Genomic DNA, 27,862 nt, shown 5'->3' on the forward strand with positions numbered 1-27,862 from the left:
TCCTTATTGGATTATCTATTGGCAGTATGTTTTGTTCTTTCTTCAATGCCGATGTGAAGTATGAAAAATAAATTTTTAAACGTTCTCTATTCGTGTACCTATTTTGTGTTAACGCAATAGTGATCTCTTCGGATTATTTCGAAGGTGAACCGAAGCCATGCCGAAAGTATTCCATAATTTAACAAAGAATGGACTTTGCATCAAGCGGAAAAAATTACGGAAGCATGCTACCACTGGATAATCGAATAAGAACCAAAAAAGTCCAACAGTTTTGTTCTCGACGTGATTGTTCAGAAGTTAAAATTTGCTAAAGTTCATTATTGTAGATGCAGAAATCTTGAAGATTATTAACAATTACACGGAATAACGTAGCGGACTTCAACATACAAGTTTATTCAATTTTCGGTAATGGAAATCAGTTTATTTAAAGACTTACATCAATATTCAAAATTTGGACTATATTAGGACTGTCGTGAAATCGCTGTTTTGATATTGTCAGCTGGCATGGCAACTTCAGAAAAATCTATTCGAAACAAAGGTTTATGTATTTCAAAATTGAAAAATATAGAGGGATTATCTGGTGATCCGCAGACCATATTTCATCAAAAAATCACCATTCAACTTTACATTCAAATCAATTTCGAGGGGCCTATTGAGAAATGAATATCACGAACAAATATCACTTTCCTTCTATAGGATTTGGCTAATATTAGGAGTCCATTAGGAACAGATTTTGGAAAGTGGAAGATCATAATCGTGGTTTGCTATGCTACCGTGAGTCATACGTATTCCTTTTAATCATTGATTCTCATTCAATCTGCCAAATAAAAGTTCTGTAGCAAAAGATCTACACGAGGATAATTTTCTTTACACAAAATTTTAACTGGAATAGAACTTCTTTCAAACAAATGTAGGCAATTGTTCTACGTATACCTCAAGGTGACAAAAAATACAGTTTACAAATGAGATACTCAAGAAGTGTTTCTTAAGTATATATTAAGCTCTACAATAAATACGTAAACACAGGCATGACGTAGTTATCGACTTGTACACATATACACACAGAGATGTGCATGTGTCAAGTCATGTCATCAATTTTGATCAATTGCTAGGAGCTAGGATGCCTTTTTATCATCCTCATCTATATCACCATTTTCTACAGCAGCTTCACCGTTCTGATCGTTCTGCAGTTGCGCTTGCCACATGCTATGATACACTGCGCCGTACGAAATTAATTCGTTGTGTTTACCCCTTTCAATAATTTCACCATCTTTCAAAACTAAAATTTCGTCTGCATGAATTATAGTTGATAATCTATGAGCAATTATAATGGTTGTACGATTTGCACAGACGCGATTTAATGCTGCTTGAATTGTACGCTCTGTCTGTGTGTCCAGAGCACTGGTAGCTTCGTCGAGGAGAACAATCGTAGGTGATTTTAAAATTGTTCGAGCAATTGCGACACGTTGTTTTTCACCGCCACTCAATCGCAATCCTCTCTCGCCAACCTGTGTCAAAGTAAAAAAACCAAGTAGTCTTACAGTAAAACCCAAGGTTTTTAACGAATATCTAAAGATTTTCTCACATAGCAGAATATTATACAGAAATTTTGTTAAAAAGTCTAAAGCTTTTATACAAAGACATTTTATACTTTATATACTAATACTTTTAACAAGCAATAAAGGGAGCAAACCATTGTTTCGTAAGCGTCAGGGAAACTTAGAATTCTTTCATGAATATCCGCATTCTTAGCTGCTGCAATGACATCAGCTTCTGGTGCGTCAATTTTTCCATACTGAATGTTATATTTGATCGTGTTATTGAACAATACGGTGTCCTGCGGCACAACACCTAAATGGAACAATACGCCAATCAAATTACAGAACTAGAATTTTATAATCACTGTATTACAATAACTGAATTAACATGAGTACAATTTTGAAAATTTGTGAAGACAAATATTTCGACGATTGTATGAAGGTTTGCGATTCAAAAGTTGTCTAATTGTTGGAAATAGTTACCTATGGCACCTCTCAATGTATCTTGTCGAACAGTTTTCACATTTTGTCCATCAACTATAACGGCTCCTTGTTCTACGTCATAGAATCTGAACAGTAATCGCATAATTGTTGATTTTCCTGCTCCGGACGGTCCAACGAGTGCTATGGTTTTACCAGGTGGAGCTACAAAGCTTATATTTCGTAGAACAACCCTTTCAGGTGTATATCCGAATGACACGTTTGAAAATTCTACTCCGCCTCGCTTAACAACCAAAGGTCCAGCACCAGGCGCATCGATGACCTCTTGTTCTTCTCTCAAAAGTTCAAACATATTTTCCATGTCCACAAAGTTCTTTTGAATTGCTCTGCAATTGAAATATTTGAATTAGATCACAATTTTCAGCAACCGTGTAGAATATTTAAAAAAAAATGTTTCTTTTTTAAACCCCTTAAGCTATATTTGATAATCCTAAATTACTTTCGTGTTTAAAAATCTTACCGATAGTAGGTACCGAACCAATTCAAAGGAACATATAATTGTATAATGTAACTAGCAAAGAGCACGTAATCACCAATAGTCAATCCCTCATGAGCAACAACCTATAACAAATCGAGAACTTTGGTAAATAATAGTGACCCATTAGTAAGATTAATGGTATTAATAAGTGAAAATTTTTTATAATAGGTAATTTGATTATAATAGAAATTCACATGTCAAGAGAAGTGAAAACAATTACCATGTGCAAACAGAGTAAAGAACCTGCGAGTAAGCCACTGCAGATAATAACGTTCTGCATTGTGTTCAAAATATTTAAAGTTATCATGGACTTCCATTCTTCAGTTTGAAATTTCAAGATAGCTTCTCTGTAGCATTTTACTTCGTAAGATTCTGCACCATAATATTTAACAGTTTCAAAATTCAACAGACTATCAACGCTGCGTGCCTTCTGAGCATTATCGGCAAGGTTCATTCGGCGTTGAAACTTTGTTCGCCATTCCGTCACACCAATTGTCGCAGCTGAAATTTTTATTAATGCCGTTAATAGTCGCGACTTGTGATGTAGCTGCGATTACTAAAGCAGAATATTTATACAGGTGTGATGTGGTAGAAATTGAGTAAGGTAATTATCAATGGATCAATATGATAATCCAGAAAATCTGAAGTGAAACAAAAATCGAAAGATATGCGGAAATGACTGTTGACTTACCAATGTATAACGTCATAGTTACGAAAACAATTATACCGAACCACTTATTAAATGTGCTTATAAAAAATACAATAGCTATTACAATGTCAACAATGGTCGGTACAATTGAAAACAGAATGTAGTTCAATAGGTTGTTAATCGAATCTGTTCCACGGTCCATAATTCTTAAAACTTCTCCAGTTTTTCTACCCAAATGCCAACGTAAGCTTAAGCTGTGCAAGTGTCTGTAATCGGAAATTATGTGTTCAATAAAAGTATACAGTTTATTCAAACTAGAGGAATAGAAAAATTATATTAAGAAAGTCAAGATTACCTGAATAATTCGACCTCAACTTCACGAGTCGTATACTGTTGAATTCGGATCCATAAAAATGATCTGAGATTATTCAACAAACCCATACCTCCAGTACCACCTCCTTGTAAGAACTTGAATCCAACATATATGAGTACCAAATCCCATCTAAAAATGAATGAAAAGGTTTGTATACAAATTTTTCATACCACACATAATTCGTGACTGAAGCGTTACCGAATTATGGAAATAGATTTACCTGATTCAAAGACATATTGGTTACATTCATGCAATTATTTACATGATAAGTGACTGGTACTTTCATCAGTTTCCATTCTTATAAAGCTTGTTGGTGAACAAGAAGATCAATTCTGCATAAGATTGTTCGAGAACACTAACCTGAATGTATCTGGTTCTCCTGCAACACTGTCTACAATTTTTTTGTTGTATATTGGAACGTACAAGTTGACCACACGCCCAAAGGTAAGCAACATAAAACAAAACAACACCCTGAATTGTAGAAGAACACTCGTTTTTGGCCACAGAAACGGAGCGAGTGTTTTGATCTTGTGCCATGCGTTTTTCCATGTCGATGAGTTGTCATCTAAGCGCTGCGAAGGTACGTTAATTTTACTGATGTTCGTGACGAGAGGAATAATAAGTTGATCAAATTTAGATTTTTTTTTGAAAACAATACTCTATAATCAATACAGCAAGAGAAAAAAGCATATCTTGTTTCATTTTAATATTTTCACACACAGTATGAGAGTTAAGAATATCTAATTCACTCCTCTTTCATAAAGTTATTGATAGCGACAATAATATTCGCTGATGACAAAGATTTTGCGTATTTGAAAAACTTACATTTTGTCGGAATCTGGGTCGTGCATTTGCATTATCATTGATTGTACGATAATCATTTTGAACCATATCAGTTATTCCTGGAGCTTTCAGTCCCAATGCAAAAATTAGCAAGCTAGTGACGTACCGTAATACGAATAGAGACATTTCTATTTGGTCTGTCAGCCTGCAAATAAAATGACCTGATCACAACTTGGTACACACTATTGTCTTGATTTACGTATACTTTTCATTTTAATTATATTGCCAGTAATCACTGATATCATATTTTTCGACAATACCAACTAAGATGTATTTTATGAAATTTCATAATAAAATAAACTGTGTAACGTTACATTCATCATTTTTCTGTGTCGGTAATAATCCAAAAGATATCAGAATGATTTTCTTCGAGCATCCCACTCTGTACAAATTGATCGATAAAAACCATGCGTGGCGATGTCCCAATATTATTTCAGAATAACAGAATCAATAAAGAAAACCAAAGATGCAAGAAAAATCCAATGACATTATGGAACAATAAATTAAAGTAGAACTTTGATGTGTTCAGTGATATGTATGAATACTTACGAATTCAAGTGGAACCACCATTCCAGCCTACCAATATTGATGAAGACTAAGTTTTCCGCTACGAAAGCCAGAGTCCAGAATCCTAGTAGTACCAATCCATGACCTCGAGTTGGAACACTGGGTAATAATTTGTGGCGTTCGACTCTCAGGATATGAACTGAATATGGATAAATTACGACAGTCAGAACTGTGGATAATATCTGAAACATGTATGCCAGTTGAATTTAACAGGTATCTACATTACGCAGTAGACTGTATCAAAAAAATTTACTATTTTTTGTTTTCAAAAACATACTGAAAATATTGTTCAGGATAGCGAAAAAAGGCGCCTGTTAAAATGGGAGCTCTTAATTTTAATACTAAGAAGTGCCTCATCGCGATTTTCTACTTTCCATAAGAATAACATGGCAAAAATGGTTCTTGCTCCTTGCGATTTTTATAACTAGATAACGACGCGTCGTACAGAAAATTCATAAACATGTTTTTGTAGGAAATTGAACGTTCTACAAAAAAGGTCTCTTGTCATTTTACGATAAATCTACTCCTTCAAAAGTTATTTGAGGTCAAACATCAACAAAGGACCTCAAATAACTTTTGAAGGAGTAGATTTATCGTAAAATGACAAGAGACCTTTTTTGTAGAACGTTCAATTTCCTACAAAAACATGTTTAGGAATTTTCTGTACGACGCGTCGTTATCTAGTTATAAAAATCGCAAGGAGCAAGAACCATTTTTGCCATGTTATTCTTATGGAAAGTAGAAAATCGCGATAAAGCACTTCTTAGTATTAAAATTGAGAGCTCCTATTTTAACAGGCGCCTTTTTTCGGTATCCTGAACAATATATTCAGTATATTTTTCAAAAAAAAAAAATTGTCAATTTTTTTGATACAGTCTATTACACAGTCAAGATAGAAATTGCAAATACTGAATGTACTGATCATCTACACGATGGTACAAATTGATTTACCCCATTTTTTTAACTCAAAACTATCACCGATCTCTGGTTTTTTAATTTTTTGTGTATTTATTATGGATTTTCGATATAAAGACCCAGTAAAAATCTTAATGAATTGGTATTCGAGTGATAAAATGATTTGGCTATCATTTTTGTGATAACATTAAATATAACTATATTATACATACCATGTATCCATATATTGTTTTATCGTCCAACACAGTGGCTTGAAGTATTATTCTAACCACGCTGAGAAACGGTAAGAAGTATAAGGCGAACTTCTGTATGTTGTACAATGTGCTTTTTCCCAGTAAATTTTCGTTTATTTCTGTCGAATACTTTTTGTACATAAATAATTGAATTGTCCCAAATATTATGAGATACGAAGATATAAAACAGGTGCTGACAGTGTCCATGAAGCATTTTGAAGTGCCATGATTTACCCAAATTTCATTGAGGGTAATGTTTGGTGGGCAAAAAGTCATTGTCGTATTCATGATTATATGGAATGTCCTATTTCAGTTGATCCAATGCTGTATTTTGTTGTCTAATTTGTTGTCAATTTTATTCAATCACTCGTGATAACAGTGAGACTCATTTTGGTGCCATCTGAAAATTAGAAGAAAAAGTTGTACTTATAGTAAAGCCTTGATTATCCAAACCAGTTGCGACTAGGTCTAGTTCTGATAATCGAAAATTTTTAGGGGCGCGCATTTTGCCCACCTCTCCCTAAGTTTTCAATATATATAGTTGATTTTGGGTTTGTAATTTGCTAGAGCAAGCACATAATGAAATTAAGAGTGTTGATCAAGTTTGAAAAGTTACGAAAAATTTTCATGGATGCCATCACGTTGCCCGACTCTCTCCTAAGGAAGAGGCAGGCAAAATGGGCCTTAGTTAGCAAAATGGAACCCCTGTACAATCAAATGGGATTTGAAAAAATGTCGATAACACTTAAAATTAATTTTCAGGCAAAAGACAAAAAAAGGCTTTGTCGAAATTGGTCTAACGTTATTGCTCCGTTAAGGTGGTCCATTTTGCTCGCCTTTCCTCCATATTATTTATGTAATTGTGCGTGGCCCTTCGACGTGTACATAAATTTCAAAATTTCACAGTGTCAATAAAACATGAAAAACGCACATATAATTGATAAAAAAAAAAATGAAAATAACGAGTAGAGGTTCGGATGATAGAGCGTGCAGTTAACCGAAGTTCGAATAACCGAGTATAGTATCTACTATATACGTAAGAAAAAAATATCAATCTTTTCGAATTACATCACGCACATAGGTCAGGCTTATCAGTATATTGACTTGCGATTCTAGATGGTCTTCACTGGGAATCAGTGAATTGTATTATAATTTTGTAAGCCAAGTTGAAGGACAAACTGGTAGAGGTAAAAATATAGAAAGATCAAAGAATCAAAGGGCCACAAAATCGAACTTCTAAAGAAATGAAATCTTAATTCATAGAATTTTAAAATGTTGAAATTCATAGTATGGAAAAGCAGAAGAACAGAAAAGTCAGAGCATACAATGCGAAGCTGTAACATCGTCAGGATTCTTCTAAATGATACAGATGGATTCGTATACTGATTCTAGATTTTGCTGTCTTATGTTTTGACTTTTATATTTTCTCTTTCTGTATTGTAACTTTCTATATTTTCAATTTCCTGTACTTTGACTTTCCACATTTTTAAATTCTATGAATAAGATTTTCGCATTTATGAGAATTCGATATTCTGGTCCTTCTATCAAATGGCAATTCTAGGTTTTTTACCTCTACTTCAAGTGCAAACTAAATTCTTGGGCATATATACAGATCTTAAGAGGTTTTAAAGATGCTACGATGAAAAATTATAATAATATACATACGAGAGTGTAGCAATAAAATATATATGACATCAGCAACAGTTTTAAGTTCAAAAGTAATAACAATTTTTTTAGTGATATACTTTACTCGAATTTTTTGATCGTGAAGTTACACAAGTTAATCAAAGAACACTTTTTTCATCCCTAGTAAAAACTGTTTTTTGCCAACTACCAAATATCTGTTAGCATATACCTATGTACATGTATACTTTTGGTTGAAATTCAAAGATCAGATTTGCCCGTAACTTTTGTGCCACGACAAATTATTTCATATGATAAGTGAGATTACAAATTATGCCATGGAAAATATCTCTATTTTATCTATAGTATCTAATTTATATGAATTTGAAGACTGCGTGTGATCTGTTTCAAAGATAGGTATGAACGTGACAATTTGAAAGATTAAACCTGAGTGTAAAATAACAAATTGATAGGCGTCATGACCAAGTATTGAAAAGTAGTAAAGTTTTCTATAATGAGTTGTTATATCTCTTTATCCTCCGTCATAATAGGATTAGGCTGTCAGATAACAGATTAGTTAAATGTTGAATTTGATTATAATATTTTAAAAGTAATTAATTCACAAAGTAGAATTCGAATATTTCTATGTGGGAGACGAATATTGTGCATTATCAATAGTATACATTAATTTCGAACGTACTTTGTATTGTAACGAGTTGTTTCATATCAAACTGAGTGATAAAGAAATCGAAATCTGAGTAATTATGTACAAGACCTTTGCTCCATTCAATTGGTTACATTCAACGACTTGTATCATTGCACGTAATTCTTTCCGTGTTCGCATACATTCTACAACAAAACCTAGAATAATTCTTTTCGTAATGTAAGTTCAAACAATCGACAGATATAAGATTAGTGTATCATACTTTACAAGGTAGTTATTTTCAATATAAAAGTAGTCAGTAACGTTCTCGAGGGGACGACACGGTGATAACTATCCACACAGTTTAAGTCAAGTTTTATCAAAGAGTTGGACGTGCAGAACAATCACTGACCACCGATTACGCAACGAGTCTAGACAATTGTGAAGAGGGCAGTGAATTTCGATTGCAGCGATCATGTTGAAAAGAAGATTCGATTATTTTTATTAGGTAGAGGTATGTAGGTACAATGACATGTTTCGTTTTGAAAGCTTGTCAATGGATACTAATACCCAATGTGCCTGAATTCTCAAATACTGAGACACCAGTGATGCATGAATGCAGTAAGTGCATTCTTTGTCAAAGGTTGTTCAATTTATTTCTCTTTTAGTGTATTTATTCACTCGTCTTCTACGACAAAAATTTTCAATAAGACGTAATTCGGTAGTGCGTAATTATGAAAATAATATGACAATGTTCGAAGTTTACCTTTTCACTCGTTCACTCACGACACTTCAAATGAACGGTGACCATAGCCTCGCAACTCGCTCTGAAGCACATTCGAATTGTCATCATCTTAGCGATCGCACGTAGGCATGCATCGGTGATGATCACTGATAGTCTGATATATATATACACTTGATGTATATCTGTATCAGACGTTCTGCGTGTGAGGCCGTGCTAAAACTGCGTAGGTGGCTATGCTATCCGTTCATCGGTTGGTGCGATTTATCGCAGAAGACACCGATTGGACTTATTCATTGGTCCGCCATGTTTACCTGCAATACACATGTAATCACGTGTTCTGATAATCGTTGTGTTGGTATGACTGACAGGTATGACTTGAGGTTATCATAGAATTCGCAGATGATAAAGAAGGGTTAGAAACCATTTGAAATTACTCTGATTAAAGTTTTGGTTATTTATTGGTAACACAGAGGTGGAATCAATATTCGGTCCCGTATTAATTTGTTCAATTGTAATTCACGGTGAATAATCATTTCATAATTCAAAACCTTGCTAAACGTCGGTGAATATGTATGAGATTGAGATTTAAGAACTTCACTGATTGGTATGTATTGTACATACATACATACATTTGCCGCCAGTTTAATAAGATAACTTGGTTACGTAACTTGGCTACGAATGTTACAGTAGAAATCAGTGAATTGCAATGCAGCCGATATAACGGTAATTGTCAACGGGAACAATTAACCTCGCATTATTCAAAATTACATCTCGTGAAAGTATTCCAGCAACTTTCAAATGTGGGAGAATGATTTCGTTCATTCGACGTGAGAGTCGTCCAATCCTAACCTAACCTAACCTAACCTAACTTTAAGAATCAACATACACCATACACCACGTGTGACGTGTTACACAAGTGTAGCTCTGCTATATTGTTCATATTTTACTTTTGTACATGTAAGAATTGCAAGTTAATTACAAAAAATGGGAAAAGGCCACAGGCATCAGAAAAATTTGAAGTCAGAAAAGGCGAAAGTTAAATTGAAAACTAAGGCGACTAAGACTAAGCACCTGCCAAAAGGCCTCAATGTTACTGATACGACATTTAAAGTGAAAAAAATTCTTATTCGGGACCAGTTAAAGACGCAAAATGAAACAGATATAGTTAGTCGACGAAACTTGAATATAAAGGTATGCTATAAAATCATATTTACTTTTATCCGTTTCGAGCTATTCCTGTTTATTTTTGACCACTGAAGAACGTGTTTCTTATGCATTTTACAGGAACTCATAACACGACTTCATCATTACAACAGTTCTGTTCGTCAGGAGGCAGTAAAGGGATTGAAAGATATTTTGTCGCATTACTCTTCAAAGATTTTGAGCTCTCAACTCCATTCTTTGCTTCAAAGCATTGCCGCTTTGTCCCTTGACAAAGAGAAAAGCGTTCGAAGAGATGCTCTGAAAGCTTTGAATTTAATCTTAAATCCGGTATCAAATGATCAGCTAGAACCTTTTTTCGATATATTAATATCGTACCTGAGTTGCGCCATGACTCATATTGATCCGAACATTAAGGAAGATTCTCTCTTGTTCTTGGATGTTTTAGCTGAGAATTGTGGAGTTCTACTCGCTCGTAGCAGTCACAAAGTTTTGCCGAATTTCTTGGACATGATTTCCCAATTGCGAACAGAGTCAAGGCTGGAAAGACAGTTGACAACGACTTTAAATTCTAAGCAGACAAGTATCAGGTGGAGAATCAACGTCCTTAATAGATTGGGCAACATTCTGACGTCTATGATTACTGTAAAAAAGTGTCAAAAACGACAAAACAATGATTTTACTTATAAATCAGAAGAGATAAGCGTTACAAAAAATTTAACACATGTACCGATTTTCCGAAAAAACTACTTGTGGATACACCAGCGAAATCTTAGTAGAGGGCAGGAAATAAATATCCAGGTTGGCAGTGGCTCGGAGGTTGAAGAGATGAAGAAATTCATTCACGTTTTAATGCTGTTGATGGTTGAAAGCTGGATAGAAGTTGCTCCGAAGCAAAGTGGAACTGCACAGTCAAATCTCGTCATAACTAATGAAGCTTCAAGTTTATTGAATACAATTATGAAAATAATGGAACTGTTAATTGAATATGTGGATATCTTTGAAGCAGAATTAGGCAAAAATGCAATCGGAATCTGGTTCAACAATAGCTTCCGTAAGATGTTTGAAAACAGTATTCTTGAGAATTTCCCTTACTGCGAGACAAGGATATTTACAAAGTTGAAGAAAAGACAAGATGATTTTACACCAGTTTACATAAATACCAAATGTTTGGAACAAAATTTGGCTATTTGTCACGTATACGTATGGTTATCGTCAAAAAACTTCACTAACGGTAGCACTCACGCTGCTAAAGGTCCAGCTCTGCGTGTTCTTCAATATATGATTGGTATGTACCATAATTGCACCGTTAATTTTGACAATACCTTTATGTCTGTATGGATAAAAGATGAAATGCAATATGAGGTAATCATAAAATCGAGGTAAATGAATTCATTTCTATCATGTTAACACTTTTTATACCTGGCAGAGAGACTGGAAGATTGGTCGAGCGGGGATAATTTTGCTCTTCAGCAATTGATCAGATCCGTAAAGTGTTTGCTCCTTCGAGCGAGCAAGATTTGGTATCATAATAAAATCAATTTGGGATCAATATTGCAGGCTATGATCAATGTTCAATCGAAGCATGCAAAAAAAGATTTGCGATCTCAGCTTTTTGAAGTTCTTACAAAAATTATTCTGGATCATGATGCTACGGAATTACACAGGTTCTTACTTTAATTATCTTCTGTGCGTATGCTGTTTAATTCCAAAACCATACACTCATCGCAACTCTTGCTATGCACAATTAGGATGTGTTTAATAGATTTTGTACTTTTGTTGTATTCCAGGGAGGCTGCATTTAAGGAGTTTATTGCTTCGCTACCAAATTTTTTGCTCAAACACAGTATTCACGAGGATACATTGAAGATGTTAAACAGAGTTGTACTTCAATACAGAAAATGGATTGAAAATAGTCTTCGAGATAAACACGAAGAAATTATCGGTGAGAAAACTTTTTTTCAACTCGTTTATTGTGATTAATTTTATTACAGAAAACAACACGATCCTCAGTTTAACAACCATTTGAAACCTTTCGAAATTATTCTTTGCAGAAAATGCGAAGAAAATTGAAATCATTGGATCCGATGATGAAAAACGTTCCCGTCTTTCAATATGCAACCTTTTTTACTTCATAGATGGACAAGTATATTACTGAAACCCACTTACTGTTATTTTGTCCACATTGATAATCAGTAACCGATGTGATATACATTATCTAGGATAAACATTATCATTCTGTACAGATTTTGAATAAAAATACTTTGATGCATACTTGTGAACGTCCTGTACAGCTTTCTTTCTATTGAGTCATTTATGCGAGGACTACAATACAAGAAAAGCTTTATCAAAATTAGCCATTGTGAGTTAATTATATTCCTAGTCTAGTTGATGGCAAGTATTTGTTTTGGGAGAGAAATTTTCGACGAGTATAAATAAATAGATTTTTATTTTCTAAATATCCTCTGTTCGTCTACTCTTTCCGTATATCTTTACAGTATAACCGGAAATATTTTTTACATTATTTACTTGTATAAAAACTACTTCTTAATACAATTTTACAAAAATTACATCGAAATGTATCATTTTTACATTATAATTTAGACTGTATATCGTATACGTATATAGTCATTTAAAAAATACTTAATTATCCTTGCTTCTCGTTAAATAATTACTATGATATACCGTGTTGGCCCGAATATAACTCGAGGTTTTTGGTAAGCGACCTTACCCTTAAAAACCGGCCTCTACTAATCTTCGGGACTTTTTAGGGATCTGCATTATCAACTGAAAATTCCGTTACCGACGGATAATTGTAATATTCCCGCGATGCAATATTCGGACACTGCGCATGCGCGTCCAATTTGAAACATCAAACATTCGTACTTCAATTTTTTCAAAGCATCAGTCTGAAGTTGGAATGAACAAATTGTTGATCAAATGTTTCGTGCGTGCAATAATTGAGAAAATGAATGTTCGGAGTGCAGATAGAATGGAATGTAGAGGTTCACCGACAAATTAAGTGAACAAAAACGTTCCTCATAGTTATGACGTGAACTTTAAACTAATAGTTGTGCGGAAAGCCGAAAACACCAACAATTCTCGAGCTGCGTTAAAATACGGTACACTAGAAAAAAATGGACGCGATTGGCGTAAAATGAAACAAAAGCTAAAGAAATTCAATTTATATTCGGATCCAAAAAAGTCCTGAATCGGAGGCCAAAGATTAGGGATCGACTTATATTCGGGCCCACACGGTATGTAAACCGACATTAATTACTTTTGAATTATACGTATTTAGTGCATCTCATTGACAATGTAGACAATAATGTTCGATATTGAAAGGCACAAACTTAAAACCTATCGTTGGAAAGAGCAATCTAATGTTGGCTTAATTAGATATGAAAAAAGAATTGGTCGAGTTCATGATGAATTGAAAACGAACTTCAAACAAAATTCTCTCTCTGATAAACTAAAATTACAGTTCAATGAGATCTTACATTTGCGTGGCAAAATTGAATCGAGAATAAGATGACTTTTTTTTTTCGTTATTACGTCGTAATAACTTTACTGGATTTTTCCATAATTTGAATAATGACAATTGTGCTCAGCATTTAGTCATTATATTTTCCTTTTCCTCCTTTTCATCGTCAACAAATGCAATATTTTCTATCCCATTAACACCTTGAACTTGTTCCTCTTGCGCAGCAGGGATTGCGGTGAAAGCATCAGATTTACCGTTTTCCGTTATCGATTCAATATCGGAAATGCTATGGTTTCCCGGTATATCAGAAATATTTTCGACGCTGGGAGTAATTTGCAAGACTGGGCACAGTGGACTCAGTCTTGGCCACGTTAACGTGTTCTTAAGATACTGGCCGATGACCAAATACTGTTTCTTAGACTTTTCGGGTCGGTAAAATCTCGGCCGAAGTTTTTTCTCGATAAGAAATTCGATCACGAATGACTCGAAGAATAAGCAAACGAAAAAGTTTGCGCATGCCAGCACCAGTATTCCAAATCGCCATTTGTAATCTGGAGGCAAGATCAATTGTAACGCGCTTACTACCCAGTTAGCCGGATACAGAGTTATGTAAACGCATATTCCGATCAGGAGTAATATCGACATTGTGAATGCCGTGTTCGTGTAAATTGGCTTTCTGTAGGGCCGACCACGCGAGAATACAACCGCCATTGTGATGTACTGGAACATGGAAACGCAGAAGACCGAATAGTTCTGGTAACACGTGTAGCCAACTTTCTCGGAATACTTGAAAGGAACAAACCACGAGAAGCGTTGAACCACGTAAAATGCGACACTTTGAAACACGGTCATAACGAACATCAGGAATATCAGAGATAACAACGGTGTAAAACTGAGGAGGCTTGTACTCGGTGGTACTTTCGCCAGTTTGCCCTCGTAGGCTTGTGTTTTTCCGAAAAAAAATGCAAAGTTCACTACCAAGAAAATGTCGATGAACAAAAATTGCAAATCCGTCAAATTCGAATCGATCGAATACAGTATTACTACGGACAAGAATTCCGTCAGTGAATAAGCAACCATGAATTTGAAAATCCCAAACGATGTGACTAGCGCTGCTCTTCCTTGTCTTATCACTTGGAGCATGCATCTTATATCCGGTATGCGTGATGTAAACGGGCTCGCAACGCTGTAAAATCATGGAAATAAAAATTTACTCTCGTTTCTTCCAGTTGCGAAATAACATTCTCGATCTTAATGTCACGCGGAAAAAATAGGGAGAAAAGTTTGCTCACCTAGACTCAGCTTCCGAAAGAGACACTCCTGCATGGGCTGCCTTCAAAGCTCCGCAATCGTTAGCGCCGTCACCACACATTGCTAGAACGAAATATTCTCATATTTTTACAACTCTATGAAATAACCAACAGCTTTCAATACCCGGTAAAGTTTTCCTTTGCGTGTATGTAACTATAGTTATAAGTAAAACTGATTTTTTTAAAGACCTCGTACATTGATTAATACTCTAAAGTTGAATTTTGCCTGGATATAAAAATTTTTATATTTCAGAGAAATAATTTAACGTAAATCATTGGCATTAAGCAAAGACCATGTAAAGGTGTTTCTAGCGAAAATGTCCCAAGAAAGATCTCAAGAACTTATCTACTGGAATAAAAAACTTTTTTTAAATATTCTCTGCAGAGTTTTTGCACCAAAATAATTAGCGAAATATTGACTTGACTGGAAAATATTCGATTAAGGATAAACTAGTTCTTAAGCACAATATGCACGCGTGCAACGCAATTTGAGTCACCTACCGACATAGTACCCGAGTTGCATCAGTTCCAGAACAAGCTGTTGCTTCTGATCACTAGTCATTCGAGCGAATACCGCACCTCGGACACATATTCGTGACAATATTTCTGGATAGTGTTCTCGTAGTAGCGCCCAAGTTTGACCAGTCAAAGCGAATCTATAGCCATCAACGTCGATTCCTCGCTCGATTGCTTCCAGTGTCCGTATCATCAATTTTCTATTCTGTATTTTCTGTATCCCAAAGAAATAATCCTTGTCTATTAAATGCGTAAATAAACTATTGCATTGTTAACGGTTGGATTGGAAATTGGATTGGATTTCACAGCGTACAGTTTCGGTGAATGTTCAACGTTTGTCCGGACTCTTAAAGTATTATTTGTGATTCGAATAAACTCTATGATTATAGGAAAAACAGAAAGTGCAAACACTTCATCAGCTTTCACCGGAGGCTTTCTCCGAAAACTTAGCGATCTATTTTCTTTTGCTCTAAAATTAGAGACGAAATTTTTTGCACATGCATTTCTTTCATCACTGAAAATTGCAAAGTACCGAAGAAAATTACATGACATTTCCAAAATTTAGTATTTGTATATACAAAAACCGATAGTTTTCAGAAATTTGATGTCATGTATGTCAGCAATTTTCCGCGTTTTATTCCGACCTATAATGAGAAGTTCTCGACGTGAGCGAGTTTTTCTTCAGCCGACTGAACCGTCTCGGTTGATTCAACAAATCCTTTCACTCGCAACGGCGCAAATGATGCTGCGTTATTTTTGTAGCCTAGCAAGAACTAGCGCAGCTATACGAATATCGAGAATACGAAAGCTAGCGTTTTTGCGTCAAGTCCACGACGTAAGCATGCAATTATGTCTTCGTATCGCTTGTTCCGTTATTTCTATATAATCTCAAAGCCAGCAATTACGCATGGAGCAAATTGAGTCGTTTTTTGTTATCGAAGGTATACGCTGGATGAAAAATAACATTATTCTTGCATTACGTCGAACGTACATACGTTACTGTAATTATTCTTGTTGAGATATAAGTATTTTCGTTACCATTTTGGCAGGTGCTCCTTGGGCATAGAAAAATATTTCAGGTGGAGATTTCAAATTTCCTGGTACAACAGTCACGTTAATAACAGTTTCGAAAGACGATAGTATGCCACAGTCTTTCGCAACACTGACAGCAGTTTGGATATTGTCTCCTGAAAGTTTGTTGAAATTGTCTAAATTACAATTACAGTACTCCACATTCATTCTAACTTAGTACACATTTCACGAGCAAATTGTCGTACATTAATTTTTCAATATCGGTATTTAGAATGAATTTTGGTCATCTAATCGTTGTTTTTCTTGCCATGGCAAATGCGTCACACCAATAAGCAGCATCATAGAAAATCTTAATCTTTGGATATGAAAATATCTATTTTAAAAGAAAAGGATAACATGAGCTTTGCTCCAGAGGTAAACTGACCTGTTACCATTATGACACTGATATTGGCTTCCCTCAGCTCTTTTATCACCTCCACAGTCGGTTCTTTCAGACGATTTTCCAGTACGACTAACCCGAGGAATTCCAAATCTTTTTCTACTTGATCTCTCGACATTCTCTGAATCTAAAAACCATTGTATAGAAAGTAGAAAAAAAAAATCGAAAGAATCTATGCATGCGATATAAAATTCTTTAAAGATCGATTCTCCTCTTTTAAACTGGATTAAATTTTTTTTTTTTTTTTTTTTTTTTTTTGCAAAATTCATTTGGAGGCCCAGCAAACTCCGTTCCCTTTCCTGTTTTCCTCTATATTCACCTTAGCGTAGTTGCCTCCAACGGAAGTACGAGCAAGAGCAATGACTCTGTACCCCTGTTCGGTATACTGCTGCAAAGCTTCGGTAATATTTCTTGGTATAGAGTCGGGTTTACTCAAGCTGAGTATCATCTCGGGTGATCCTTTTGTGTAGGCCAAAAAACGATCGGATCCCAACACCCTGACGATCACCGACATCCTCTGTAACGTGCTAGAAAAGTGATACTGCTGCACGATCCCTATCTCCGATATGTTGTTTATATTTTCTGTGAAGTTCTCGTTCGTTGGAGGTTTCACAATCGTTGGTACAAGCAGATCGTACTTGCTGGTGTCCGCTATTTCAGGCTCCTCGAGAATCCATCTTGTGCTTTCGAACATCTGCGAAGAGATTAACGATCAAACGATCTTAATCAAGATCTCATAGGCTGGAGCCTGCTTTTTGCGATTCGCGAAGCTGGCTTCGGCATGGTTTTAGGTACCTTGACGTCCAAAGGATCTCCGCACAGCTCACCCCCGATCAACGTCAGGCTGTGACACACCAGCATGCCTTCGAATATCGGATGAGTTTTGAGCGATGGCACATCCTTAACGGGTCCTCCGAGAAGTCCATCGCTACTTGGCACGACTCCCCACATGTCCAATCCATCCTCGGTCAGAGTTCCTGTCTGATCAGAGATGGAGAAGATTGATGTTCATTTGTTCTGTATCGCACACTCTTATGATTGGATCAAGCATTGGCACGCCATAAGCTGCTCAGCTGACTTCGTTCTTTCCAAACAAAAATCCAAATTCATCTCAGAAGTGAAAATTAATCTTTATGATTATTTAATACTGTTGTCGAAGGGAGCCTAGACCCTGATGTCTTCCTACCTTATCGAAGCAAACGCAGTTCAAGCTCCCGGCAACGTTGATGACTCTGCTATTTATGCAATATATTTGCGCACACTTCAATCTCGCTTGAGCGTATAACTTCCCGACTGTCATTGCTGCAGGCAACGCAGGTGGAATCACAATCGTAATTATGTCCAATGCCTTTATCGCAATATCTCCAGCGGTCGTTCCACGGGATATCTGAATCGAACGACAGACAGCGTAAGGTTTGCACGTGGTCTCTTCTAAGTTTTTGCAAGTACAGTTATTGATTAAAATGTTGAATATCACACAACCGGTCCTGAGTTAGTGTAAACAATAATAATATAATAACGGTCTCGATCGTCAATGATAAAGATACTATCGCAAATCCTTCCAGACCGGTTTACCTTGCTGACAATGGTGTAGGTGAAACCGCATGTTGCTATGACAGCTAAAATAGCGATGAATTTGTACGAGTCTTGGTCAAATTTGAAATCTGCAGGTGGTGGGTATAAGATAGCCGCTACCAGGGCTCCTCTGCTCGTTTCCAGTCCAGTTCTCACAACCTTGGCTAAAACCGGTCCGCTGCCGTAGTACCTTTAATAATTGGATCATAGGTTCTCGATGGTTTGTCAATAAACGGAAATTAATCCGATGGTCAAAAAATAGCGATCTTATAGACTTCTATACAAAATTTTGCGACAATAAAAAGTCTGATCTCCTATATATAAAATAACCTGCGTGAAGGAGGGTTAATAGCTGGTATTAGGTCATGGCTATTTACCTTGTCTGTATTATTAACGTTCCACTGTACAGCGTGTGTTGGGCGCAGCTTTTTGGATCGTAGACAACTGAGTGCCGAGGCAAAGGTGTTTTTGTAACCGGTATGGATTCACCTGAAGGAAAATCATTGCCATTTTATTTGCATATTTAATTTCTTGAATGCAGTCATTCGTTCGTTCTTACTTTCTGCTAATCCGTAAAACGGTGATTGGTGTGAATAACATTTTAAATGAAAATACTTAGTATTGGTATTTTTGAAATTTGGCAGTTGTGTGAGAATTTTTCGTTTCATTTCACTGTATGTATAACGTTACCACGGATAACTCAACGTTTTATATTAATATATATGGGCAGTTCCACGTCAACTGTTTCACATGACAAGCGATTTCATTCTTAGAACTTAGTGAGATCGTTGAGTTTTCCCAGAAACCAATTGTTTGCCAAAAGATTTGTAAAAATTTTCACCACTGTAGAAGTCACGTGCCTTCAAATTTTCTGTTCGATGAGTTTAAAGAAATTTTTATACCTCCGAAATCATTTGTTATATTATCAATTTTTTTTAATTACTTTAACCGAAAAATGTTCAAAGTCTCGGGAGAAAAATATATGTCATTTATGCAAGCTGTAAAAAGTGGCTTGAATCATACATAAATAAAACAAAATAATCAATTTTTAATGGTGTATTCTCACTTTAAAAATTTGGAAAGAATATATGTTATTTCGTGCGGTTTTATCGTTATTTTGAAGTCTTGATAATTTGGTGTTTCATGTAATTTACGGGATATCAACCGTTGGCTGGTACTGTGGGGTCCTAGATGACCCTACTCTCATTCATAAAAAATACTAAAAAAAATGGACTCGATTTCTTTGGAGTTTTCGATTTTTTCTGCGTTTAACATTTTTTTTCATGACTAAAACTTCGTCCTTTAAATATTCTGTACTAGATTTAAAATAAATGTTATTCTGAGCCTTCCATGGACCAACTGGACAAAAATGCGCCTGATACAGACTTCAAAATTTAATATCTTGTAAAATAGATGAGACACCAAACTTTCGAAGCTCTCAAAATAAGGGTAAAACCATACAAAATAACATATATTTATTCTAAATTTTATAGAGTGATAGAACACCATTGGAAACTGAATTTTAGTGTATTTGCATGATTCGGTAAACATTTCACAGCTTGCATCGATAACATATTTTTCTCCTCAAACTTCGGACTTTTATGCATCAAACTAACTCAAGTACCTGACTGAGATTCTGCTAAATAGTTTGAGATTTACGAATTTTTTTATTTTACATCATCGAACAAAAATTTTTCATGTAACAACTTTAACAGATCTGAAAATTTTCAGAATTTAAATAAAATCGCATGTTTAGATCTGGATACCGTCGAATACCACAGCGATAATATATTTTGTTACCAACATTTAACGTGAAGCAGACACCGGAGTACTCATCTTAGAACGCTACGTGATAGTAACTTATTATTATTCTCAAGCGGGACTTTGTGTCATGCGAGAGTGACGTGGAGTTCGGTAAAAAATTGTAATCCATAATTAATCCAGTCAAAAAGTAAAAAACGACCGGTTCCATAAACAACTTCATTTCCATGAATTCCCGTTCAGTATTGTAGATACGAGACACTTGACACAACGAACATATATATTGATACGTTCGCAATTTTTTCTAGATCGGCATTATCATCATCATCAGATAAAAATAACAAGGTGCTCAATTATCGAAGTGCGAGTTCTCGGTTAAACCGGAAATTCAAAGTCAACTCGTCAATTATACACATGAATCGATACTTTTTCTACGCGCATTCATTGGTCATTACTCACCTGTCAACATGGACTCGTTCAGTATGCATTGTCCTGTGAGAAGGACCGCGTCACAGACAACAATCCCTTGATATTTTGGCAGTTCAATGACATCGCCGGGGACCAGTTCCGAACTTGAAATGGTCTCGAATACTCCTGGTCCTCTCCAAACTCTGACATTTTCTGAGGAAGCGACGGTACCGTGGAGGTTCTTCTGATTCTGATAACAAATACGCGATTAGAAGTTCGGGGAAAAAATGTTTATTACCGTCGTTTACAATCATAATTAGCAGGAATTTATGACGATAATTAAAGTATAATAGAAGCAATCAGAATTACAGTACTTTTGTGGTAGAAAATGTTTTTTCTTCTCTCTTTAAACTTACCTTGCGAGTCTGTATTATCGAACTGATTATACCGAACAAAGACATGCCGATAATTGCGATCGTGTAATAGATATATCCTTCGGCAAACCACACGGCCAAGGTGAATACTTGAAAAATGTAGAACGGGTTTATGCATTCCAACAAGAGTAGAACGCCTATACTTTGCACTGGTACTAGTATTTCATTGTTACCGTAAACGATCCTCCTGATTGTGCGGAAAAAAATCTTTGAGCGATGGATAAGCGATTGAATATTGTTGTTTGAATAGTTAAACATTTTGTCATATCACCTTAGCAATTGTTCCTCTCTGGATAAACCTTTGGCTTCGTGAAGATCGGCGCATAGTACATGCTTGTCTAAGCCGACGAGCTTTGAGAATTCACTCTTGTTTGTGTCCCAAATATAGCATTGTTTTTTACACCAGAATGCCTTGTACTCGTCGACTTCTCGTAACGTACCATTTTCCAATTTTATCGTTAACTTGCGCCCTTCGATTTTTCTTATCAGATCTTCTTCTATTTTACCCAGCATCTCACTCAAAGATTTCTCCCTGTTAATGTACAAAAGACAGTATTCTCTCACGTATATATTTATATATTTTTTTCTTTTATACAGTCAGACATCCAGCTCTGTACCAATATTTTCTAAATTTGTTCAAAATTTTAAACTAATCTTCGGACTAGCTACGTAGAAAAATTATTCATTCGGCTTCGGAATGTAAAAATTGGTACTAAAAGATAAAGAACTAATTAATACAGATCATCAAAAGTATGCCAATGGAATTTAAATTTGATTTAAATTAAATTTTTCATCGAGTAATTATTATTAATACAGGCTCTGAATGAAAATTCCAAACTGTTGAAAACTACGTGTTTTACATTATGATTTTATAATACTTGGGAAACTATAGTTTGGGCACGAATAATTAGTTATCGTGATCTGAAATGTATGGAAATTAAAATGCCATCATTCGTTACGTTACCTCAAATTCTTCGTAGAGACGGTCCTCACATCTTTGACAAAATACGATTTGTATTTTCCCTGGTAATCGTCCTGGAAAAACGAGAAAAAAAAGAAGAAAAAAAAAAAAAAAAAAAACTAAATGAGTGAATGAATATAAATTCGGAGATATAAGTTCATGTTTGCGCGTATCACGTGCTCCTAACGAGTTGCACCTGTTGAAATAGGTGAACATGTTACGGCTAGTTTACGTAATACCGTACTTACGATAATCAACAGTTTCGTAGCTCGGCTCAAAGGACATTTTCTATGAGTTGCATATAAATACAGCTGTGGATACCAGTGAAAAAATAATCTAACACAACCGGCAGTTAGAATAAACGTCACGTAAGTCAGGAAGCTCGCCACCGTGCTCCTCTCGAAGCCAAGTACTTGCTGAAAAGGTGAAAAGGAATCTAACGAATATAGTTGACATTTTATTGTTGACTCGTTATTTTTGAATTTTAACTTTCCTTACCATTTCATCATCATGCCCGCTGATGAGTTTCTGAAGATGAGATTCCGAATGAAATGTAGGTTTTTTCAAGTCTATAAAACAGTAAATCCTTTACATAAATATTAACTGGAACCTGTCGGAGGAGTAAATTTTATTGAATAAAAAGGTCAGACATCGGTGCAGTAAATTGAAAGTAAATTTAAATATATTGCAATACTGCAAAGTGCTTTGAGCCATGCAGTTGATTGGATGTTGAATAATTATGGAAGAAAAGTCATCGATAATTTGCGAATTTAAAAATCAAAAGTAAATACCCGGAAGTGGTTGAGAGAGCTTTTATAATCGGCTGAAAGAAACAGCACCGTACAGCTGCTTCAGGCGTAATATGCGAAGCGTAAAGACTGAGACATACGCTCCAGGCTTAAAGGTGATAAAATAAGTTTGTTTTCTTGAAATTAGTACACGCGTAATGCGAGCTTCGTGATTTTGCGAAATGATATTCTTCGTCACGCCGAACAACTGATTCCGCGAGCATTCGAAAGACGTTCGATCCTTTAAGTCCGGGATTTATTTTCTTATCGTGATTTCGCGATTTTTCTCCCGAACGAATAAACTCGTATAAATTATCTCGACACGCTTCATACGTAACATCGCAGCCCTGAAGCAAACCGCGTTCTATTCATCCGGGTAATTACTCGTGTCACGTCGACGCTATCTTGGTGTTGGCTTCACCGTGTATCGCAGACAGCATGCATGCTTGCACATAGTACACGCGTCTATAAATGAGCTTTCATATGTGGGAAAATGTGGATGATAAATTGTCACACTCCGTTGCGCATCTTGTTGATAAATGGGCAGATAATCAAACAGCTTTACATTAAATAACGAAGAAACTCTACACAGACGCACAATATGATAAGTACGAAAAAACAGGTTGCTGGCAGATGATCTACATCTATTGAATATTCTTTACTGAACTGAACGGTTTCTATACATCGTTATATCCACGTCCTTTAAAAATGTCCAATTTTTAACGGGGTTGGCAACGTGACGCAAAATGCAAACCCAGTTCGCAGGATAAGGAAAGGAAACTACAACTGCAGACTGAATTCTAGCCATTCCATAGCGACGTTATAGATAAATGTCAAAAATCGGAAAGAAGTAGGACAGAAAATACTTCGCCTCGAGTGCACGGTGAACCGGTATAAGAAACAGGTCATTCTGGTTTAATTAATCAACTTTGCGCTACAGGCGTCTGCATAGCCAGGATATACTTTTTGATTAAACGAGGGATTTTCTACTTGCGCAATGCACTTCTACTTCTGTGATGCAGGTTTTCCATCATGAAATGGTACTGCATTAACTTCGTGCATAGCCGTAGGTACAATCTGCCCAACTATATCGACGAACTGCAACTTATATACGCTCATTGTGTAACATCCGGCAATTGCGTTGCGTAATATGTATATTGCGAAAAGTACATAGGAAGTTTGAATTTCTGGTCAGACAAATGAAACTCATACTCAAGTAACGCGGACGATTAATTAAACAAAAACAAATATTACATAAAGTTATTTAAAAATTGTTTATTACTCGAACCGCTGAACCGGTTGAACACAAATAATGTGGTGAAGATCTTTAGTAATTCATTAGCGAATCAGCATTGAGTTTTTTGCTGCTCGGTGTTCAGTTTATGATACGTAAAACCAATAATTTGGTAGCGTAACAAGTGCCTATTATAGCCTCTTGATGGTCAGTTTCCGAGAGACTGTCCTTGAGTATCAGTTCGGTTAATCTCTGAACTTCAACCACGCATCTGCAAAGGTCCGATTACACTGTCGTAGAATTCAGGTAAGAATATTTCAGGATTTTGTTCATTAGTTTCATTCAAGGAGATTTGACGCAAGCCTATAATCATCCCATTTTTAAGACTTTGACTTCTATGGTTGAACAATGAGAGTTTATCCCATTCAATTGGTTCAAATCATGATTGATTTCGATTTCAAATTCAGATGCTCGGCGGAAATCGCAACGTTCATAATGTTATAAAACATCCATGTAAAATTCACTCTGCTCTAATATTTCGAACGCAAACTTTCACGGCCTCAAGTGTCTTATTCACGCCTGATGAAACCGAGGCACAGCAAGTGTACTTGTACTGTAATTGGTTATACACTTGATAGTTGCTCTAAAAGAAAAAAAAAAAAAGGAATCGTGTGTTTGACAAAAAAATGTTATTCAACGCGTAACGAGGTGCTATAAAAGAAATGTATGTACAAATGGCAAACCATCTGTGTGTTGATTCAAGCTCAAGTCATACGCTTGAATACACCTACGTGACATAGAGTTATTTTTTTTTTTTTAGTGAAATCACGTTCCTCGATTACGTGCGAAGCATGCCGACACGCAATGATTACGAAGCAAAATAAAGGAAAGAAAGAAAAAGAAATAATAATAATAATAATAATAATAAAAATTGTTCAAAAACGAATTCATCGCGAGAAATTTCATACAATGAGTTACCGACGAGGTATATAGAATAGCGTTGTATACCAATAATTGGACTATTGGTAGCCGTGTAATTACACTTGACATTATCGTGAGTGTTGATTGTTGAAACACGCGATGGTGTGTGTATTTACGATATCGACAACACGAGGTGTAAGGTATTATTCGAGGGACATCTGACGAGACATTTTATGTGTGCACAAAGCAAGGTAGGTCAAGGACCCGATAATACCTAATCTCTATGTACAGCGTGGTTGGAAGGTGGATGAAATATTGAGACATTCCTGCTTCCCACAGGAAAAGTGACGGTAAAATAAATGCACTCGCGTATTATGCGAAAAGAAAGTGCATGGCTGATTGATTGTTGAGAAACGGTTCGACAAATCATCGCAAGTAATATGGTTGCGCTTTCGATGGATATTCAGTTAGTTAGCATCGTTACTTCACACACACACACACACACACACACACTTAGGCGAAAGTAAAAAGTATTTACAAATGTCAAAACATAAATTAATCATTTTTGTTTTACTTTATTTTTTTTTCCTTACCATTTGAGTTGCTCATAACTTCACAGTTACTCGGTAAAAATCTCCTATGAAGTCGGTGAACCTTCTCTGCAGAAGGGAACCGCCGTGTTCCAGAAGACTTTCACTCGTCGTAAGGCTGTTCAACAAATTATGGTTGTTCAATTTTTATTTTAAATGGATACATACTATACTGAAAAGAAAAGTATTATCTCATTTTAAACTAGTAATCGTAAATCATGCTGCATTTAATGGAATGGTTATCACTCAAATATCTAGCCGATTTATCATCAATTATACTCTACAATCGTAAAATCTTCACTGCGATTGTGAATACGAAATATAAGTCCATACACGAGCCGGTTTTAACAATCTTTTCGATCTTATCACGCGGCAAAAAATTCTCGGTAATAAATGTCCAAAATAAGTTCGTATTAATATGTGACGAAAAAATTAATCAACACCTCGATTGCCGCTAGCTATAGTGGAGTTATCTTTTCGCGTGTACGATTATTATACATCACAACTTCAACAACTGGCGCGAAACGTGATTGTAGAGAGACTAACAAGCCTAGTACATCGGACACGCCATTCCATGTTATTGTATGTTCTCTTCTACATATCTAACCACATCCACTGTAGGCCGAGTATCCATCTGTTATCACTCGTCCTGCTCGCAAATCCGGTGAGTAACTAACGGGGATTTTCTTGAATCTTGTTCGATCAGGCCTTACGGTTGGTATGATTCCAGGGTCTGATGCCCCGGAGAAAGACATCGATCTCTTCATCCGAGATTCGAAGAATGCTTATCGATTAATGATATCAAGTTTTCGACGATTCTTGCTCACAGAAATCTCGAGTTTATTTATTATTCTACTACACGGAAATAACGATTCAACGGGATGATTCACCCTCGATAAACAAGCTTCCGTCATAGATCATGGATCACCCTGTACGACACGTATGTAGTACCGCGTTTCTATAAAGGGTCCTCCGTTATCCGGCTATATGATCACGAGTATAAGGCACGATATACCTGACGAGGTTCAATGGGATTAATTACCGATGGGAGTTCCCGCGAGTCGCACTGTCGGGGACCTCGAATTGCACAATAAACTCGATGCATGCACTTCCACTGGAAACATGCTTTCCTTGTGCAACAACAAGGCTCGGATCCGGTCCCACGCGTGCATTGCAATTTCGAAATGCATCTCGTCTCGGCCAACGCGTTTAATTCTTTGGCGAAGCCCAGATTTTTTACCTATTTCGTATTTGCGAACGAGTATACAGACCATGAGGGGATCCACATGGTCGTCACGGGTGTTTAAGAGTGGCGTTAAACCTTGAAAGCAATGCCTTGAGCCGCGAATCGACGATTAAGCTTGCGATGTGTAACGGGGTAGAACGTATTACACGCGTCTTATCACTCTTTAAGTGCTCGTATAAATTATAAATTAAACACACTTGTATTGCACATGTTTACAGAGCGTGGATTCGTAAAATGCTTTATAGTTGGCGGTTCAGACATTTGATATAGGTGCGTTTGTCTTGTGTCTGATGGTCGTTGGAAGAAAGAAGAATTTTTTCTGATGCACTCGACTTGCTGCATGTTTGTATTAGAAAAGCTTACAAATTCTGGGAGAACTTACGTGTACGATAATAAGTGATCGTCGTTCGTAATCCGATAATAACTTGGCTAATATCCTTTGCAACAAGGATAAACCAACTGTTCGTAGATTTTTGTCACGTTCACTTTTTTCATTCCTGATTAATCTTCCGGGGATTTGGTTTTACGATTAGTGGTAAAAAAAACGGGATGAAAAATGTAAATATTTTTTACACACTGCAAACACGATTGCAATTCGATTAAATTATATTTTATTAAGATCTGTTGTTTGCTCTACCGGTGAAAGGACGATGCACGGTGCCAGTGATACGAGTGTTTGTTTGACTTGTGAAAGCGTTGAAAATGCGCCAGAGGAGAGTTGATAGCGGTGGCGAATTCAAAGTCACACTGGTACACCTGTTGCGCTTGGAAGGCCGAGTAAAACTGACATTTCAAACTGTTCGCCAAACTGTTTAACTGTCATCTCAAATCAGCCCCACTCTTTGATTTTCCCGTGGCATTGTGAATGTGTGCTTATGTCTGTGTGTGCATGTG

The 27,862-nt window shown here is 36.1% G+C and overlaps 3 protein-coding genes across 6 annotated transcripts; 1 reads left to right on the plus strand and 2 right to left on the minus strand.

Moving 5' to 3' along the window:
- Positions 1 to 655: 655 nt before the first annotated feature.
- Positions 656 to 9,249, minus strand: LOC124412111 (ATP-binding cassette sub-family B member 6). 2 transcript variants are annotated; one of them, XM_046891740.1, is made up of 12 exons: positions 9,130 to 9,249; positions 6,077 to 6,497; positions 4,932 to 5,131; positions 4,365 to 4,527; positions 3,900 to 4,111; positions 3,522 to 3,668; positions 3,209 to 3,432; positions 2,738 to 3,018; positions 2,500 to 2,600; positions 2,022 to 2,365; positions 1,694 to 1,851; positions 656 to 1,508 (listed from the first exon to the last, which is right to left on the minus strand). In XM_046891740.1, exons 2-12 carry the CDS (start codon positions 6,383 to 6,385, stop codon positions 1,116 to 1,118), a joined length of 2,532 nt encoding a protein of 843 aa, XP_046747696.1. In that variant the 5' UTR covers positions 6,386 to 6,497; positions 9,130 to 9,249; the 3' UTR covers positions 656 to 1,115. The 2 variants fall into 2 exon arrangements, with proteins under 2 accessions (XP_046747696.1, XP_046747697.1); XM_046891741.1 differs by having other exon boundaries at positions 6,077 to 6,431; positions 9,130 to 9,228.
- Positions 9,250 to 9,979: 730 nt separating this feature from the next.
- Positions 9,980 to 12,533, plus strand: LOC124412113 (testis-expressed protein 10 homolog). The gene is made up of 5 exons (XM_046891743.1): positions 9,980 to 10,299; positions 10,393 to 11,557; positions 11,699 to 11,936; positions 12,060 to 12,214; positions 12,324 to 12,533. Exons 1-5 carry the CDS (start codon positions 10,093 to 10,095, stop codon positions 12,425 to 12,427), a joined length of 1,869 nt encoding a protein of 622 aa, XP_046747699.1. The 5' UTR covers positions 9,980 to 10,092; the 3' UTR covers positions 12,428 to 12,533.
- Positions 12,534 to 13,793: 1,260 nt separating this feature from the next.
- Positions 13,794 to 27,740, minus strand: LOC124412109 (polyamine-transporting ATPase 13A3-like). Of its 3 annotated transcripts, none has more exons than XM_046891735.1 (18): positions 27,351 to 27,740; positions 25,726 to 25,840; positions 22,688 to 22,758; positions 22,438 to 22,605; positions 22,193 to 22,263; positions 21,500 to 21,760; positions 21,211 to 21,415; positions 20,846 to 21,044; positions 19,003 to 19,114; positions 18,626 to 18,815; positions 18,237 to 18,437; positions 17,846 to 18,031; positions 17,370 to 17,744; positions 17,036 to 17,177; positions 16,618 to 16,766; positions 15,565 to 15,793; positions 15,046 to 15,127; positions 13,794 to 14,939 (listed from the first exon to the last, which is right to left on the minus strand). In XM_046891735.1, the coding sequence occupies exons 2-18, from the start codon at positions 25,739 to 25,741 to the stop codon at positions 13,877 to 13,879; spliced, it is 3,720 nt and encodes a 1,239-aa protein (XP_046747691.1). In that variant the 5' UTR covers positions 25,742 to 25,840; positions 27,351 to 27,740; the 3' UTR covers positions 13,794 to 13,876. The 3 variants fall into 3 exon arrangements, with proteins under 3 accessions (XP_046747691.1, XP_046747692.1, XP_046747693.1); XM_046891736.1 differs by having other exon boundaries at positions 27,347 to 27,740; XM_046891737.1 differs by lacking the exon at positions 27,351 to 27,740 and adding an exon at positions 26,166 to 26,183.
- Positions 27,741 to 27,862: the final 122 nt, after the last annotated feature.

Source organism: Diprion similis, chromosome 11, assembly GCF_021155765.1.
Source record: "Diprion similis isolate iyDipSimi1 chromosome 11, iyDipSimi1.1, whole genome shotgun sequence".
NCBI lineage: Eukaryota > Metazoa > Arthropoda > Insecta > Hymenoptera > Diprionidae > Diprion > Diprion similis.

Coding starts and splice junctions, on each gene's coding strand:
- LOC124412111 (XM_046891740.1), bottom strand. CDS start 6,385: ATGAATACGACAATGACTTTTTGCCCACCAAACATTACCCTCAATGAA. Junction 5,132..6,076: donor AAACAATATATGGATACATG/GTATGTATAATA, acceptor TACATGTTTCAG/ATATTATCCACAGTTCTGAC. Junction 2,366..2,499: donor TGGTTCGGTACCTACTATCG/GTAAGATTTTTA, acceptor TTTCAATTGCAG/AGCAATTCAAAAGAACTTTG.
- LOC124412113 (XM_046891743.1), top strand. CDS start 10,093: ATGGGAAAAGGCCACAGGCATCAGAAAAATTTGAAGTCAGAAAAGGCG. Junction 10,300..10,392: donor GACGAAACTTGAATATAAAG/GTATGCTATAAA, acceptor TGCATTTTACAG/GAACTCATAACACGACTTCA. Junction 11,558..11,698: donor TGTTCTTCAATATATGATTG/GTATGTACCATA, acceptor TATACCTGGCAG/AGAGACTGGAAGATTGGTCG.
- LOC124412109 (XM_046891735.1), bottom strand. Junction 16,767..17,035: donor CAGTGTCATAATGGTAACAG/GTCAGTTTACCT, acceptor ACAAACTTTCAG/GAGACAATATCCAAACTGCT. Junction 14,940..15,045: donor CTTTCGGAAGCTGAGTCTAG/GTGAGCAAACTT, acceptor ATGATTTTACAG/CGTTGCGAGCCCGTTTACAT.